Below are 19,259 nucleotides of genomic sequence, written 5' to 3'. Positions count from 1 at the left end.
CCCCTCTGACCGCTGTAGAATAAAGAATGACACGGTGACAAAATTCATCACCGTTCCCGTCCCCGCAGATAACTGCGAGAAATAATCCCATGTCATTTTCTAGTGTCTATTTCAATCTCAATCCTTCTACACCAGCATTCTTCAAAGCAAAGCTTGCGGGTCAGTGGCTGAGCCCATTCATACTCTGATTCTTATGTGAGCCAAGGATAATGAAGCCATTGTGACATCACTGATGTGATTGGCTCTTAGGCACTTTTGGAATGAGGCATTATGACATCACAATATCTGCTTTGGATACCAGAGACTGTCATTCTGTAGTGTCTGTTTCAACCTCGGTCCTTCTAAACTAAACTAAACTAAGCCTTAGGTTTATATACCGCATCTTCTCCACTGAAGTGGAGCTCGACACGGTTTACAGAGTTTAAAAAATATGGGAAGAGAGAAGAGAAAGAGTTTACAAAGCATAAAAAGAGGGGATGTAATCAGGAGAAGAGATTATTATATGCTAGAGAAAAGCCAGGTTTTCAGTTGTTTTCGGAATAGTTGGAGGGAGTCCAGGTTCCGCAGCGGGACAGTGAGGTCGTTCCAGAGGCCGGTGATTTTGGAGAGGAGGGATCTACCCAGTTTACCTGCGTGGATGATGCCGTGTAGAGAGGGGAAGGATAGTTTATGTCTGTGGGCAGATCTGGTGGTAGTTGGTGTCGGGGCGAGGAAGGATAGAGGGATTCTACACCAGCATTCTTCATAGCAAAGCTTGTGGGTCAGTGGTTGTGGCCATTCATACTCTGATTCTTCCCTCTCTCCTTAAAGAATGACATGAAGATGGTTTCCCGCGGTTATCCGCAGGGACGGGAACGGTGATGAATTTTGTCACCATGTCATTCTCTACTGTAGAATTGTCTTGGCAGAGGTTAGATGGTCCCTGTAAGCTGCATTGCTGCCAGTGGGAGGTGGTACTTCAATATTGTGTTTTCCATTGCTAGAGACAGGCAGGTTCCCTGGAGTCCTACAGAGCTTGCCTGTCAGTATTGAAAATGTGATAGTGAAACATTGCCACTCACTGGCAGAACTCTAGGTGGAGGACTCCTGCTCAGCTTAGAACAGTGGTCCCAAACTCGCAGCCCGGGGGCCACATGCGGCCCTCCAGGTAGTATTTTGAGGCCCTCGGTATGTTTATCATAATCACAAAAGTAAAATAAAACAGTTTCTTGATCATATGTCTCTTTAGCTTAGAAATTACAATATTATTATTAAGACTTAGCCAAAAGGTAGGATTTATAAACTATAATGAGTTTTACCTCATACAAAATTGTCATTTCTTTAATAAGACATTAACTGTTTTTTCTGAGGCCCTCCAAGTACCTCCAAATCCAAAATGTGGCCCTGTAAAGGGTTGGAATTTGAGACCACTGGCTTAGAAGGATCAGTGGTTCTGGAAATTTTGTGGACACTGGTAATATTCAATTCAAGTGTCCAGATAGCCAACAAGGCAAGTAAGACCACTTAAAAATACTGGACAATCCCAGTGATCTACAGTACAGATTAGACATTAACCTTTTTTTTTTAATTCTCTAGAAATCTTGTGAATAATATCGATTTTAGCAATTTTCTGAAATGAATGTAAGAAAAAGACCTCATGAATAAAGAACGCAGTTCCCTATCCCAGCTCGCTGCATCCATATAACGTCCAGCTGTCGCTGCTGTCCCAGATATTCAGCATCAATGCCTGAACATGACTCATCGTTGAATGTCCAAGTCTAACTTTAGCTGGCAGTGGTCAGTGTTTTAAACAACGCTCGCCCCTGCCAGCTGAATATTGACCCATTATCTAATACATTTTTATTGACGGAACAGAGTGCAGACCATTTTCAGAATATTCTCTACACGGTCGTGTTCCTTTATCCCTAATAAAACATACCGGGGTCGGCTCCTGGCTCACGTGTTAACGGGATAGTGTTGCTGAATATACTGTAGATGGTTACTCCTGGATTCTATTTTAAAAAAGCACCCAAATTTTGGCTCAGATCAGAGCCCAAGATAATTAGTTAATGGGCTCCAATGATTTAATTGTTGGAGCTAACAAGCTTTTAATTGGCATTAATTAGAATTTCTACATTTTGGCCCCTATGCTTTGAAATTCCCTTCCAAAACACATTCATGTAGAACAGTCTTGTCCCTGGTTCAAGCTACTTCTCAATTCACAATTTTTTTTTTTTCTTTTGGTGTTTCAAACCAGGTCTTTATGAGTTTCCCGGTTGAGGGGGGTGGGGTGGCCTGGGCTTTTAAAGTGGGCTATGAACAATTGATCTTGAGTGATTGGTTTTCTGTCCTTTTTTATTTTGATGCTCCTTTCATCTTTGAATTTGTACCACAATTGAAACCACTGGTTTGGAATATGCCGTGTAGTAAGTTTTTAATAAAACATAAATGCAAGCATAAACATTTGGGCACCCGTCTGGCTACATGTGACTTTGTAACAACGGGTTCGTTAAAGTGGATGGTGCACAACTTAAAAGGGGACCTGGCCATGTGAGAGGGCCGAGCAGGTCGGGGTCATTTACAAAAGATACATGCAGGGATACACGCCAAAGTTGAGCGCTAAGTTCTGCACTCAGCGCTAGTCTCTAAAGAGTGCTCGTCCCAAAATACCTTTTATAGAATAGCATTTAAGCGCCAAATTTTATCAGCATCAAATTTTCAACGGCATTTATAAAATCTGGCTCTTAGGCCCAAATTCTATAAACGATGCCTGAGACGACCATTGGCATCCGGTTTGAAAGAAGACTGATCGGTCGGGATACACCCTGAGGCAGCAATTTTGTGAAACGCTGGCCACCGTTGGTGTACCGATCAGCTGAAGATAAGTTGAAAAAAAATTTTTCTTCTATCTTTTGTTTTTCATTAAGCGAAGTACAGCATAAGGCTATAATTGTATTGAAGGTTTTTTGCCAATGAGGTTACCGCTCAACCACCTATAACAAACCACTTCGGTGGAGGTGGGAGGGCTCTTTTCTGTGGCTTTTTCCTTCATTTTGAGTTATTTAATAACCTATGCTGTCCTTGTATCATACCATAGGACATCACTGCATCAACCATTACTGAAAGTCATTGTGTTTTCATGATATCTGGGTCATTTGTGGCTGTACCGAGCACGTGTGACACCCGGGGCCTATCATTTTTTGACACCCCCCCATAACCCACATAATTTTTTGATACCCCACATTATTTTTTGAGACTGCCCCCCACCTCACCACACCACGCTATCTATATGAAAAACATGATGTAACCCACCCTATCAAGTCTCAGCCATGGCCCGACAACTCTTCCAGACCCCAGAGTTTACCTAGCTGGGGTCCGCTCACCTTCCCACTACTTTCTAACTCCTTCCCTGGACCCTCTTGTGCTCTTCCCGGCCCTCTGAAAGTCTTTGACGTGCTCCCACACCTCTGGCCTAGTCCCAGCTCCTTCTGCACATGTGCCATCAATCCTCCAACCTTCTCCAGCGACCAGTAATCAGCTGATTACTGCTGCTGGGGGAACCGGACTGCTGCCTCATCTTTAGCGCTGCCAGGAGCCCCCGAGGGATCACGGTAGAGCTGCGATTAAACCTCCTGCCTGCCCTGGGATCACAGCAGAGCCACCACTCTGTCTGCTGTTCTCCCCCACCTGGAAGTTCCCAGACCATGACCCCAAGGCCGGGAACACCCCATAATACTTGCACCCGGGGCGGTCTGCCCACCGCCCCCCCCCCCTCCTTGGTACGCCACTGTCTAAACCATAGCTGGCTATTTTGTGGGCAGTCTATGGGTGAAGTCAATTCTTATCTGGTTAAGTGCTGATATTCTGCACTTTTATCCAGCATGGGGAAATGGAGCCTGATGCTGGACAGATTTATGGTGTGTATCCCGCACAGAGTGAGCGGTGCTGTAGTAAGGGAGGGCGGTCCGCCCCAGGCGCTGTCTTTGCAGGGGGCACTGGCACCTCTCTTCTCGCCCAGGCATACCTTTTTTAACGTTTGCCAGCGCGAGCAGCATCTTTCACCTTCTGCTTGCACTGACATCGGCTCCCTTCTGACATCACTTCCCGGTCATGAGACCAGGCCATGACATCAGAAGTGAGCTGAGGCTAGTGTGAGCAGCAGATGGAAGATGCTGCTTGGGCTGGGGAACATTTCAAGAGGTACACAAGAGGCAGGGGAACACTCAAGCAGCGGGGAAGAATGTCAGCCTAGCTATCGCTACTATTCAGCATTTTCAGTTGGCATTACTTAGGTCAGCGAAGGCCTATGGGAAATTATATCAATCTGACTCTGGCATGTGAATGCAGATAGTCCCTGAGGGCAGGGAGACTGTGTTAAGTAGCCCTGATTGAATCATGACTAGCTAAAAGGTGTTAATGTCTGATTAAGAGGGTGCTTAGGACAATGGGTCCAGGTGCACAGATCAAGAAGATAGGCTGCTTGAATGGGACAAAGAAGCCAGAGACTAATCCCATCTAGCATGCCTGCAAGTATCACACCCTCCTTAGCAATTAAATTAACCATTGTTTCAAACAGTTTACAAATTCTAAACAGAAAGATACTGGGACATACAATAGTTTCTATACAACAGAATAAGATTCCAAGCTATAAAATCCTCCTCTCTACAACACACAAAAAGCTATCAATCTATCTATCTCTTGGCACTCTGGTCCTCTCTTGTTTCTCTTAAGTTCTAGCTCTCTCTCTTTCTCTGTCTATCCTTCTCTTTATCTATGGAATATGAAGCTTGGACCATCACCCCATCCCCCTTTTCTCTCTCTCTCTGCCTTTCCCTGGAACTTCACGCTTCCTTCTGGACTCTGTAAGGCAGGGAAACTGCTTTGCTCTCTACTTAATTGTAATGCTTCATTGTAATGCTTTAGAATATTACTTTTCTGTAAGACTATTTCTATAATATATTCTTTAGAAACATAGAAATAGACGGCAGATAAGGGCCACGGCCCATCCAGTCTGCCCACCCTAATGTCCCTCCCCTACCTTTGCCCTGTGAATAGATCCCATGTGCCGATCCCATTTGGCCTTAAAATCAGGCACGCTGCTGGCCTCAATCACCTGCAGTGGAAGACTATTCCAACGATCAACCACCCTTTCAGTGAAAAAGAATTTCCTGGTGTCACCTCGTAGTTTCCCGCCCCTGATTTTCCATGGATGCCCTCTTGTTGTCGTGGGGCCCCTGAAAAAGAAGATATCTTCCTCCGTCTCGATGCGGCCCGTAAGATACTTGAAGGTCTCGATCATGTCCCCCCTCTCCCTGCGCTCCTCGAGCGAGTAAAGCTGCAATTTGTCAAGCCTTTCTTCGTATGTGAGATCCTTGAGTCCCGAGACCATCCGGGTGGCCATTCTCTGCACTGACTCCAGCCTCAGTACATCCTTTCGATAATGCGGCCTCCAGAATTGCACACAGTATTCCAGGTGGGGCCTCACCATGGATCTATACAATGGCATAATGACTTCCGCCTTACGGCTGACAAAACCCCTTCGTATGCAACCCATGATTTGTCTTGCCTTGGATGAAGCTTGCTCCATTTGATTGGCAGACTTCATGTCCCCACTGACGATCACCCCCAAGTCTCGTTCTGCTACCGTTTTTGCTAGGATCTCGCCATTAAGGGTATAGGACTTGCATGGATTTTGGCTGCCCAGGTGCATAACTTTGCATTTTTTTGGCATTGAAGTTGAGTTGCCAGGTCCTAGACCAGCGCTCCAGTAGGAGTAGGTCGTGCATCATGTTGTCGGGCATTGAATCTTCGTCCGTTGTGCTTTTGCCCACTACATTACTTAGTTTGGCGTCATCGGCGAATAATGTTATCTTACCTCGAAGCCCTTCTGCCAGGTCCCTTATAAAGATGTTGAATAGGATCGGGCCCAAGACTGAGCCCTGTGGCACTCCACTGATCACCTCTGTCATTTCGGGGGGGATGCCGTTTACCACTACCCTTTGAAGCCTACCTCCAAGCCAGTTCCCAACCCATTTCGTCAATGTGTCACCTAATCCTATAGAACTCATCTTGCTCAGCAACCTGCAGTGTGGTACGCTATCGAATGCTTTGCTAAAGTCCAGGTACACGATGTCCAGGGACTCCCCAATATCCAGCTTCCCCGTCACCCAGTCAAAGAAGCTGATCAGGTTGGATTGGCATGATCTCCCCTTAGTAAATCCATGTTGACGGGGATCCCGTAGATTCTCCTCATCCAGGATCTTATCCAATTGGCGTTTGATTAGGGTTTCCATTAGTTTGCTCACTATCGATGTTAGACTCACTGGTCTGTAGTTTGCTGTTTCTAGCTTTGAGCCTTTCTTGTGGAGTGGAATGACGTTAGCCGTCCTCCAGTCTAACGGGACGGTGCCTATACTAAGGGAGAGGTTGAAGAGCTCGGACAGTGGCTCTGCCAAGACATCACTCAGCTCCCTAAGCACCCTGGGGTGTAAGTTGTCAGGCCCCATTGCTTTGTTAACCTTAAGCCTTGACAGCTCATCATAGACACTGCTGGGCGTAAACTCAAAGTTTCTAAACGGGTCAACTGAGCCAACCCTTGTCTGTAGCTGAGGGCCAAGTCCCGGCGCTTCTCGGGTGAATACTGAGCAGAAGTATTCATTTAATAGTTGGGCTTTTTCCGAATCCTTTTCCACATAGTCTCCTAGTGGATTCCTGAGACGTACTATCCCGCCTGAGTTTTTATTTCTGTCACTGATATACCTGAAGAAGGATTTATCTCCCTTCTGGATGTTCTTTGCTAGAGACTCCTCCATGTGGAATTTAGCCTCCCTGACTGCTGTTTTGACGGCTTTTGACTTGGCCAGGTAGTCTGCTCTAGAGTCCTGTTTCCCCGATTGTTTGTAAGAGATGAATGCTTTTTTCTTCTCCTTGATGAGGTCGAGATCTCCTCAGTAAACCACTGTGGCTTGTTGATCCTTCGCCTTTTACTTACTGATTTAACATAGCGGTTTGTTGCTTCCTGTATGGTGGCTTTCAGAGACGACCACATTCCTTCCACGCTATTGGTTTCTGCTTGGCTTTGTAGCACCTGGTGAACAAAGGAACCCATGTCTTGGAAGTTTGTGTCCTTGAATTTGAGGACCCTGGTCAGTGTGGTAGATTTAGTAAAACCTTTCCTAAGATTGAACCATACCATGTTGTGGTCACTGGAGGCCAATGTCTCACCCACCGAGACCTCTGTAACACTTTCTCCATTGGTAAGTAGTAGGTCCAGTATTGCCAGATCCCTTGTTGGGACTAATACCAGTTGCTTGAGACTAGCTCCTTTCATAGAGTTTAAGAGCCTCCTGCTGCTGCCGGAAGCAGAGGTAAGTGTATCCCAATCCACATCAGGCATGTTGAAGTCTCCTAGCAATACTGTGTCCCCACGCAAGGTGATATTTTCTATATCTCCGATTATTTCCATATCCAGGTCATCCTGTTGTCTTGGGGGTCTATAGATTACTCCAAGATACAAGCATTTGTCCTTCCCTCTGGCCAAATTAACCCAAAGGGATTCCCCAGTGTACTGGACATCTGAGATTCTTGTGACCTTAATGTCATCTTTAGTATATAATGCTACACCTCCTCCCATTCTGCCCTCCCTGTCCCGACGAAGCAAGTTGTAACCCGGTATGACCATGTCCCACCCGTGGGAGTCTGTGAGCCAGGTCTCAGTTATCGCGACCACATCCAGGTCGGCATTCCTTATTTCTGTTTCCAATTCCAGGATTTTGTTTCCTAAACTGTGTGCGTTGACGTACATAGCCCTCCATGTTGTGTTTTTGTTACGTCTTAATGGGGATATTCCTGCTTGAGCTACTTGAACACCTTTAGCATTATTTGCATTATTTGTGCTCTCCATAGACCCAGAACTACAATGTGCACTCCCCATATACCCAGAATTACAATGTGTACTTCCCCTAGACCCGGAATTACAATGTGACCCATAAATATGATGTGAACCACCCCCCGACTCGAAAGTGTGTGTACTCGCTCCTGACCCAGAATTTTGGTGACTACTTACCTTAGCCTCAAAAAAGTTTTGGCAGTTTAGTTCGCCAGGTATGTTGTTTGTGCATGTACCCTCCCCCGACTTACCTAGTTTAAAGCCCTGTGAAGTAGGCGGGCTAGACAGTGTCCAAGGACATTCTTCCCTCTTCTGGTCAGGTGTAGCCCATCGTGTCCCTGTAGCCCTTGCAAAGCTTCTCCATGGTGCAGAAACCCAAAGTTCATCTCCTTGCACCATTCTTTATGCAATCACCTCTGGCTGTGCCTCTTTGATTCTACTTCCTGGTGAGTCTTCAGTGAGGGAACTGAACCTGGGACCGGGCGTTTGTCAGGGCACCTCTCAAGTGACACCACCAACCATACATTGTGGGGGCCACTAACAAACCTGACATTTTGGGGGCTTGTCTGGGAATTGAACCCAGGACAGGAGGGGGACTCAAGTAGGGGGGCTTAAGTGGTGGGGAGAGTAGGGAGGGATGCTCAAGTGGCAGGGAAGTCTGGGGCCACTGATGGTAAAAGACCAAGAAAAGTGGCCAAATCCAACATAGGGTAGCAGAGTCCAATGCCGTACAATCTTGGACAGCCATTGAAGGTTCAATAGCTCCAGTGCGTTGATCTCTTTATTGCCACATGCTGTGAATGGAAGAGCGGTGCGCGATACACCACATATCATCCCCATCAAGGTTGGCGTGGTTGTGACTTCAGAACCAGCATTTAAAAATGGATGGCGCAAGGCTCCAGTCACCTTGTTGGGCAGACTGGATGAACCGTGAGGCCCTGATTCTATAAAGTCCATCTAAAGTTAGGAGCCAATATCAGCACCGATTCTATAAATCTAAGGCACCCGCTATAGAATCATGCTCAGCGTCGTTTAAGCGTGCTTAGGCAGCGCTCAGTATTTTAACATATAGATATTACATTACATTACATTACATTACATTAGTGATTTCTATTCCGCCATTACCTTGCGGTTCTCCCCAATTTATGCCAGAGTTTTCTATGCCTAAAGTTAAGTACCAGTATCAGAGCTTACGGGCACCTGATTGTCAAAGAGGCGCCTGACTGAAGAACATGCCCATGATCTGCCCCTAACCACACCCACTTTTAGCGTAGGTGTTTTGGTCTAGGCGCCTACTTTATATAGAATCAAGTTTTTGAGTTTGGCGCCTACCTTTCAATTAAGTCCAATTAAAGCCGATTGTGGTATTGAATGCCAATATTGGCAATGATTAAGCCCATTGCTCAATTAAATTAGGCGCCTAACTTTAGGTGGGCTTTATAGAATCATGGCCCGAGGGTCTTTTTCGGTCGCCATTTATTGTGCTACTGTGTTTTTAACCGTATATGTTAACCAGATAAATAGGATATAGTACTATCTTTATCCAGTTTAACATCTGGTTAAGTGCTATCACACCTAACCGGATAAGTGTTATCCAGTTATGTATAACCAGATATTCAGTGCCACATGGCCTGGCATTAAATATCTGGGGATACTGCCAATGGCAGCCCAAAAGAATACTATGCACACTACCTGCTGAATATTGACTCCAGTGTAGCTTGAGTTTGATTATGCTATCTGCAAAGAAAATGAGTTATGATTATGATATGTGGAGGGGTATTTTTGATAGCATGTTTAAGTCCGACTTTGGCCTTTCCAAGATGTCCAAAGTTGGAGGCAGAGAAACACCCATTTTCAAAACCGGCAACACCACAAGACGTCCAATTAATTTTTTTTTTAATCACCTTCTTAGACATCTTGGCTGTCAGGACATCCAACCTTATGACGGACAACTTTGTTCACCATTTTCGACCACAAGACCATCCAAGTTCAAAATGTCCAAATCCAGACCATTTGAATGTGGGAGAGCCCAGCATTGTAATGGACTGGCCACATAGACATGCCAACAGAGCAGTGGGGGCACCTTAGATGGCACTGCTGTGAGCTTCACATAAAGGATGCCAGAAGTATATCTCACCATAACCCCTTTATAATATAGGCAGAGCCCTCCAAAACTTCCCCAAAACCTACTATACCTACCTGTCTACCATCCCAATAGCTCTTATGGCTGCAGGTGGCACCTATATGGCAGTATAGTAGGACATTGATGGGTTTTGGTGGGTTCACACTTTCCACCATAAATGTAGTGGTTATAGTGGTTTATGGGCCTGGGTCCTCCTCTCTATGGCTCACTAGCTCACTCAAAATAATAAAGCTCAAACACTTCCCACTTTTATGAAAAAGTGCATAATATTACCACTTCAAAGTAACATTAATACAGGAGGAGGCCTCAGTAATGGAGCCTACGCATAGTTGTATTCACTGACTAGGATTATCAGCGTAGTTGCTCAGCTCCTTTGCTCCAATCATCGGCCAAACTCCAGTATCCCCTTATTTTAAACAACTTGTTTCTACCCATTTTATTACTACATAGTCTAAAAATTCTACTTCAAAAAAATTTTTTGCTATTATTGATTTACTAAAAATTCTGCAATAATAGTATCTAAGCTTTTTTTCTTTCTTTATCTTTTATCTCTAATTCATCTGCACTAATTCATGTTAATGAGACAATACTGAAACACTCTTTCCAATTGCGATCGTTTCATTTCCGTTCAACGAATTGCACTTGTATGTTACTGAAAAAATTACTTAGCTTCAGTCAGTGCTACAGTCAGTGCTTGTGTATCAACAAATACCAACGTGGCCAGCGTTTCGTGGAGTTCAATTCATAACCACTGCGTCAGGGCCAAATTGTAGGTGTACCAAGCCATGTTCTGTGCAAATCTAACCGCAGTCTCCATAAAGCCCACTAGCTCACTCACCAGGTTACTTAAGACACCTATGTGATGGTCTACTAGGATTTCCCATACTTGATGCTGATGTTCTATAGACAGGTATGTACTCTTTCATTTAGATTTGAGGGGGGGTGAGAGGGGATCAGTGACTGCTGGGGGAATGTGGGGGTTATAACTTAATACCTGCAGTGGTCATCTGGTCGGTTTGTGTACCATTATGCCTCTTAGATATTTTTTAAACAGGTCTAGCTCATAACATTTGTGTATCATCCAGGACATCTTGGGAAAGTTTTGATTATCCCTACAAGACGTTCAGGTCTAAGCCTGCCCAAAGCCAGCCCAGAACACATCTCCTTTAGTTCTGGAGGCACAGCTGCTAGGATGCCTCAACAAGGCATCCAAAAAGAGGGTTTCGAAAATCGACACTTGGACGTTATGGCAAGAAAAATGTCCAAGTGCTGATTTATGCCTTTTTGGGGACATAGTAATGTTTTTAAAATGCCCCTAAAAATGGCTTAAATGGCATCAATTACTCTTCTGAAGATATTTTTAACTAAGGCAAATTCATTTTAATATTATTTGGGTTTTTCTGATGTTAACTTGGGGAATCCCAACCTTTTCAACTATACTTACCAAGCCAAAAATGCAATTTCTCTAGGAAAGAAGCTAGCTGCTTCCATTTTCTTGATTATTGTGTGTTTTAATCATAACTCTTGATGTCTCCTTTCTCTGATCCAAGGAAAACCCTTATGTAATGAAAAAGAAAAACCATGAGCAACTAGAAGGGAATAACCGATACGAAGGCTACTGTGTTGACCTTGCTTCCGAAATAGCCAAACATGTTGGAATAACGTACAAGTTATCAATTGTGGAAGATGGAAAATATGGAGCAAGAGACCCTGAAACTAAAATTTGGAATGGCATGGTGGGCGAACTGGTCTATGGGGTGAGTGTAACATTTCCTTGCTACATTACTGTGCATGCCTTCTTGTGTTTCGAAACCATGACATTGACGTTACAAAGCGTAACTTCCAGACTTTCTTGCTAAGTCAAACGGAGAACGGTTTTGGGTAACATTTCAGAATTTACCGGGCGATGTTCAGCCGGCACCAGCCAGCGTGCTGTCCTCCTGATGCCGCAGACAGATGCACACGATGCAGGCAAAGTTTATTGTAAACAAACACCAGATTTTATATAAAGTGGTCCTTTTTCTACGCAACAATTTGTTTGTCTATTTAAAATAAACTTTGCCTGCATCTCGTGCATCTGCCTGCAGACATTTTCTTTGTCTTTTGTTCACCGTATTTTACTGCAGATTTCTTGGATTGTCTTTTTGTCCTTGGTCCTCCCGATGCCAGCACTCATAAGAACATAAGAATTGCCGCTGCTGGGTCAGACCAGTGGTCCATCGCGCCCAGCAGTCCGCTCACCCGGCGGCCCCCAGGTCAAAGACCAGTGCTCTAAATGAGTCCAGCCTCACCTGTATACGTTCCACTTTAGCAGGAACTTGTCCAACTTTGTCTTGAATCCCTGGAGGGTGTTTTCCACTATAACAGACCCCGGAAGAGTGAACCAGTTTTCACTACTCTCTGGGTGAAGAAGAACTTTCTTAGGTTTGTACGGAATCTATCCCCTTTCAACGTTAGAGAGTGCCCTCTCGTTCTCCCTACCTTGGAGAGAGCGAACTATCTGTCTTTATCTGCTAAGTCTATTCCCTTCGGTATTTTGAATGTTTCAATCATGTCTCCTCTTTTCAAGGGAGAAGAGGCCCAGTTTCTCCAATCTCTCATTGTATGGCTGGGCCTTTTCTGCCAATCGGTATTGAATATCCAGGTGTTATGGGGCCGGCTCTAGCTTAACCGGCTAAGGGCTCCTTTTGTCAAGCAGCGGTAGAGCATTTTACTGCGAGCCGGTGAGGTAAATGCTCCGACGCTCATAGGAATTGAATGCTCGTCAGAGCATTTACCTTACCTGCCTGCAGTAAAACGCTCTACCGCTACTTGATAAAAGGAACCTTAAATGAATATTAAACTCCGGCCTAAAAGTCACCTACACCTAAAAGACGCAATAGAATGTCTGAGCATACGGTCGCTGCAAAATTATCTCAAACTTAACAAATCTAAACCCAAGATTCAGTAAAACCTTGGTTTACGAGCATAATTTGTTCCGAAAACATGCTTGTAATCCAAAACACTCGTATATCAGAGTGAATGTCCCCATAAGAAATAATGGAAACTCAGACAATTCACTCCACAACCCCAAAACTTTAATACAAAATACTATACATACTCGTATTGCAAGACCTCGCTCATGTAGAAGAGTCACTATGCTCCCACAGCAACAGAGAGAGGAGAACCATCGGCTCAGTTGTGATGATGTGATGTGTGTATACTGTATGTACTTGTAGTGCAAGACGTTGCTTATATATCAAGTTAAAATTTAATAAAATGTTTTGCTTGTCTTGCAAAACACTTGCATACCAAGTTACTTGCAATCCAAGGTTTTACTGTACTGTGGTTTGGTGATTACAACTCATTACCACTCACAGAGATAACACTAACCACAGGAGAGGGAGGCAATCAAAATAGAAAACAAACATTCAAAGCACCGGGTATGATACTAGACTCATCCTTAACCTTCCATGATCAAATCAGTGCTGTTACCAAAATACTCTTCTTCAGGCTCAGGCAGCTATGAATATTGCGATTAAAACTGTCACAGAACAGCTTCAGGTCAGTTACACAAGGTATATTAATGCCCTACCTAGACTACTGTAATTCACTATACTGAGGAAAAACTGAGAAAGAAACGAAACAACTACAGCTACTACAAAACACGGCGGCTAGACTCATTTTTAAATCAAACAAGATGAAGAGGGCCGGCCCTCTACTGGACAAACTACACTGGCTTCCCGTGAAGAAAAGAATTCACTTCAAGATGGCCTGCATGATCTACAAGGCAATCTGCGGGGAAAACTCTGGTGGGCTCAACCTCCAGGATCAATGTCTCCCCAACCTTCCTCAACGCATGCATGACCCAACGCTTCAAAATTTCCTTCCCCTCCTCCCAGTGGGTATGTCAGAAGAAAGCACACACATCTACATTCGAGTTCCAAGGACCAGTTATATGGAATAAACTGCCAGCACATATGAGACAACCCACTACGTACCTTCATTTCCGGAAAATGCTTAAAACTCACCTCTACGTTTCAGATACCTAGGCATAAGGACCTAACTGCAGACATTTCCCTAACCTCTCACTGAGGTGAACGCTCTCAAGCTAACAGTCTTAAATATAACCAATCATCATTCTTATTTTGATCCGCCATGAATCCAAGCAGAGAATTGTGGGATAAAAGAACCATATGATATTGATATATTAAGCTCTGGCCTGTTAAATTAATAGCAGCCAAAGATAGGACTGCTATTTCTTTGGTCCGATTTGGCCATTAAACTTAGCCAGCCAGTGCTGATTATTCACGGCTAGCTGGCTAAATCGCTTGACATAGCCAGTTAGCAGCTAGCCACTAACCGGCTCTCTCCTTCTGAATATTAGTGGCTAGCTGGTGAAATGCTATTTAGCCATCTGGGATCCGTTCCTGACTGTTTAAACAGCGCTGAATATCTTGGGGATAATCATTCGCATGAGAAACGAAATCATCAACCATTCACTTAAACCAAGAAGTGAAAATGATTTTCAAGTGCCTGTCAAACGTTGCCTCTGTTGAAAAGGCGTAATCTAGATCAGTATTGAGGCCGGGCTCGAGCTTCTTCTATATCCATCTTCAGGGGCTGGCGAGATGAGTGCCCACCCAAGGCACCAGAATGCCATGTCAGCACCGTAATAACTGCGACCGACATAAAAGGAAGGCCTTGTGTAGCTGTGCAGCCAAGACATAAACGGGAGAATCCCCCCTTCTCGCAGCCAGCTGTGAGATGGGAGTGGTGGTACCCCTCTTCCCTGACAGTCTGAGGGGTTGTTCAACCCTTCAAGACAGTCTCGTCTGCTCTCCCCATGCCTCTCGCCCACCCCACCCCCGTAAAAATTCTGAACCAACAGGGAGAATTCTCAGAAATGTTTGCCTGCTTTCAGTCACGCGGACAGATGAACTAGTGGTAAAATGATCAGCTGATGTCCTGAAGGAGACATAAGCGTTCCATTGTTCAGAAATGAAATTATTTGCACACTCTACAGAACTTCAGAATGTTTGTAAACCTTTTGAAGGGTTAAGAAAATATACACCTGCCTACTGATCTGTGGACTGGCTGGATGTGCCACGAGGATTGGGTTGAAAACTACTGGTCTAGATAATAAAACCAAAGAAGCGTTCCACCATACCAGATACAAGACCAAACTGAGAGCATTGGGTCATGGAAGGCTCAAGGCAGGAGCAAAATGTATTAATTGAATAATAATGAAAAATATTATGACAAAAAACATGGGAAAAAATAAGAACAGCCTTACTGGGTCAGACCAATGGTCCATCAAGCCCAGTAGCCCATTCTCATGGTAGCCAATCCAGATCCCTAGTACCTGGCCAAAACTCAAGGAGTAGCAACATTCCATTATCTCAGAGTAAGCAAGATTCCGGAACTCCAAATAGTAGCAAAATTCCATGCAGAATCCCCAAAGAGTAGCAAGATTCTAGAATCCCAAAGAGTAGCAACATTCCATGATACCGATCCAGGGCAAGCAGTGGCTCCCCCCATGTCTTCCTCAATAACAGACTATGAACTTTTCCTCCAGGAAATTGTCCAAAGCTTTCTTTAAAACAAGCTATGCTTTTTTACTGAAAGGGTAGTTGATCGCTGGAATAGTCTTCCACTTCAGGTGATTGGGGCCACCTGCGTGCCTGATTTTAAGGCCAAATGGGATCGACACGTGGGATCTATTCACAAGGTAAAGGTAGGGGAGGGTCATTAGGGTGGGCAGACTGGATGGGCCGTGGCCCTTATCTGCCATCTATTTCTATGTTTCTATCTGCTCTTACCACAACCTCTGGCAATGTGTTCCAGTACAGTGGCGTAGTAAGGGAGAGGGGCGCCTGGGGCAGTGGTGCCCCTCCGCCATCTTGCGCACCCCCCCTTCCCTTTCCCTGTACCCCTTTTGACATCACTTCCTAAGCGCAGGTCCCAGAAGTGACATCAGAGAGAGCGTCAAAAAGACACGAAGGAAGGCAAGGGGCACGGGGGGATAGGAGAAGAGCAGGGGGCAGAGAGGAGGAGGGGTACCGCCATGCCCTTAGGATGATTGCACCCCGGGGCGGTCCGTACCCCATTACTAAGCCACTGCTACTGTACAAAATATAAGAGGTAAAAATCTCATAGTATGAAATTTAAGATTATAAAACTGGTGTAACATAAATCTATAGCACTACTGTCTGTTATTGCAGTCCTCTTTACCTCAACAGGCTAAAATTAATAGAAATGAAAACTTTATGAAGGCTCTTATAATTGCTTCATTTAGATTCTGTGAAAAACAGCTCATGGTAAAGGTATAACCTTTGGTATTTTACATCAGGTCTTTTGTTCTTAAATAAAAGCGCTTCTGCTATTTCTTCTAATACCTAGAATAGGACACGTTCAGGCTTTTTCCTTTTTTTTCCTAACACAAAATTGCTAAATAATGCTTTTAATGTTTGCCGCATTCAGTCAGTTATTCAAGTTTAAAGAAAAGATCTTTTTTTTCTCTCAGATCAAGGGCAGATATGGTCAAAGTCTAGGGTACTATTTTCAATCATACTCATCGGAAATAAAATTGCAAAAAAATACTCTTTATAGTATTCTTCATAAAAATCTGTTTGATATTCACTAATGCATCAGATCTCTCAGACGTTGACTTCTGAAGATAATATCTTCCTAGTCTAGCCAACCCTGGTACGGTCTCATCTGTGAATAATAGTAATATTAGTCTAATGGAAATTACTAATGAAACACACAGTTTTGAAAGGGGGGCTATAAAAAATAGCAAAAGATAGGATAGCCCCATCCCTTCATATTCCTCCCCCCGTTTGATGGAAATGTCGCTCAGTTGAGCACATGTGGTGGTCTTGTCCTGCAAATCAGACATTTTGGTCTCAGATTTGTTAGATTGTTTATGCGGTATCGGGGAGAGTCTGTTCCACACAATGGTTCTGTAATGATATTGGGCTCTAGGTTGTTAACTGCCCCCTTGAAACAGTCTGTGGTGAGACTTCCATCCCGTGGCTTCAGAATGCTTGGAAAAGGTCTGTGACATTAACTCAGAGAAGTTGACAGGAGAAGTACATGATAAAATCAACTGAATTCTTTGCATCTAGAGCCCCAATATAAGGTTTAAGCGTTTACCTTAACAGTCTTAGGTAGAATTATGGTGTGCCCCGAATATTTGAAATTCTTGAGAGTTACGTAAGGGGCTTGAGGTTTTGTATTCCTTCTTCCACTTTCTTTTAGACTCCAGCATCTGCTGAAAGCAGGATGTACCGTATTTTTCACTCCATAAGACGCACATCATCATAAGACGAACCCCAGATTAGAGGAGGAAAACAAGAAAAAAAACATTCTGAACCAAATTGTGCATCCAACCTCCCTCACTCCCTGCCAGGCTCTGCACCCAACCCCACACTCCTTGCCAGGCTCTGCACCCTGTCCCCCTTTCCCTGCTAGGCTCTGCACCCTGTCCCCCCTCCCTGCCAGGCTCTGAACCCTGTCCCCCCTCCCTGCCAGGCTCTGCACCCCGTCCCCCCTTCCCTAACCTGTAACCTACCACCCCCCTCACCTCTGGTGGTCTAGTGGTAGGCTGGGACAGGATGGATCCGTCCCAGCCGACTAACAATTTTTTCTTCCTCCCTCCCCCCATGGTACTACAATTTAAAACACAGCACGCACGCATGCAGGCCAGCCCCTCCTTTTAAAACACCTCCGCCCACCCGCCAGCCCTTCCTTTTAAAACACCCCCCGCCCCGCAGTACCTTTTTAAGCACCCCTTAAGCCTGGTGGTCCAACGGTGTATGGGCCAGCAGGGGCGTGCTGTCTGCGCTGCTGCCTGGGCCCTCCCCCGCTTTCAGAATGGCTGCAGTCAGTTCTCATGAGTCCCTGAGCTGGGGGTGGGAGGTGTGAGTAGTAGGTTAGGGAGGGTTAAGAGAACATTTCATTCTCCTCTTTGTTGGCATGACTGATTTACTTGCTTTTCTTTAGAGCTCTCTAGGTGATTGCCTGTCAGACAGGATGGGCCAGGATGGCATCTCTGTTAGTATATATTAGTATTCTGATTGTGTAGCCCAAATCAAATTTGTTTTGTCACGTTCTGCATTTTGTTCTTTCATTGTACTCCCTGGAATGTTAATTTTAATCTTAAAATGTTTAATATGAATGTTTTTCAATTTGTCACTAGCCTTTTCAATGAAAGCTCAAGGCGTAAAAGAACAAGGCAGTATAGAAAGTGTCCATAATGAATATAAATGCAGTACCACCATAAACATACAGAATCTAAAAATACATCTGTTACAATGATGCATAATATATCCTATGTATTCCTAAATAACCTAAACCCAATTATCAAATAATAATGCTCAAAAACACAAAAAAATTATATGCATTATTAAAACTGAGAATAAACAATAAAAAGCACTCACAATCAGATAAAATCTCACTGAAATAACACCGTATGAGGGTAATTTTGAAACTGCCCAAGGAACTTGCAGATCTTTGAGTACAATGTACATACATTTACCCATGTCCAAAGAGGCATTCCCACAGATAAAACACTTTTCTTTTAAAATTGCCCTTGATGTATTCATACAAGACTGCTGAATTTCCTGAATATTTGATTATAAAGTTTATTCAATTTTGTATACTGTTCTCCTAAGGGAGATCAGAACAGTTTATATGGATTTATTCAGGTTCTTAAGCATTTTTCCCTGTCTGTCCCACGATCTGTCTAATGTACCTGGGGCAAAGGGAGTTTGGGTGACCTGCCCATGGTCACAAGGAACAAATAAAATTGTGGGAACATGTTGACAAACATGTATTTAACGAGACAGAGTCAGCATGGGTTCAGCCAATTTGCTTGACTTCTTTGAAGGTGTGAATAAACATGTGGATAAAGGCAAGCCAGTTGATTTAGTATATTTAGATTTCCAGAAGGCTTTATACAAAGTTCCTCATGCGAGGCTCCTGACAAAATTAAAGAGGCATGGGATAGGAGGCAATGTTCAATTGTGGATTAAGAACCGGTTATTGGACAGAAAACAGACGGTAGGAATGAATGGCCATTTTTCTCAGTGGAGGAGGGTAAATAATGGTGTTCCGCAGGGATCCCTGCTGGGACCAGTACTATTTAACTTATTTATAAATGATCTAGAAATTGGAGCTGTGAGCGATTGTGGCAATTAAATTTGCAGAAGACACTAAACTGTTCAAAGTTGTTAAAACGCAGGCGGGCTGTGAAAAACTGCAGGA

The 19,259-nt window shown here is 44.2% G+C and overlaps 1 protein-coding gene across 1 annotated transcript in view; it reads left to right on the top strand.

Annotated features, from left to right (window-relative positions):
* The window catches only part of GRIA3 (glutamate ionotropic receptor AMPA type subunit 3), a 430,530-nt gene that overhangs the window by 315,525 nt on the left and 95,746 nt on the right, over positions 1 to 19,259 (top strand). The window contains exon 10 of the mRNA XM_033945127.1: positions 11,561 to 11,767. Coding sequence (XP_033801018.1) covers positions 11,561 to 11,767 — 207 coding nt within the window. The remainder of the gene's footprint in view (positions 1 to 11,560; positions 11,768 to 19,259) is intronic.

Source organism: Geotrypetes seraphini, chromosome 5 (assembly GCF_902459505.1).
Source record: "Geotrypetes seraphini chromosome 5, aGeoSer1.1, whole genome shotgun sequence".
Classification (NCBI taxonomy): domain Eukaryota; kingdom Metazoa; phylum Chordata; class Amphibia; order Gymnophiona; family Dermophiidae; genus Geotrypetes; species Geotrypetes seraphini.
The sequence above is the reverse complement of the archived record's forward strand: the minus strand, read 5'-3'. Positions and strand labels throughout refer to the sequence as shown.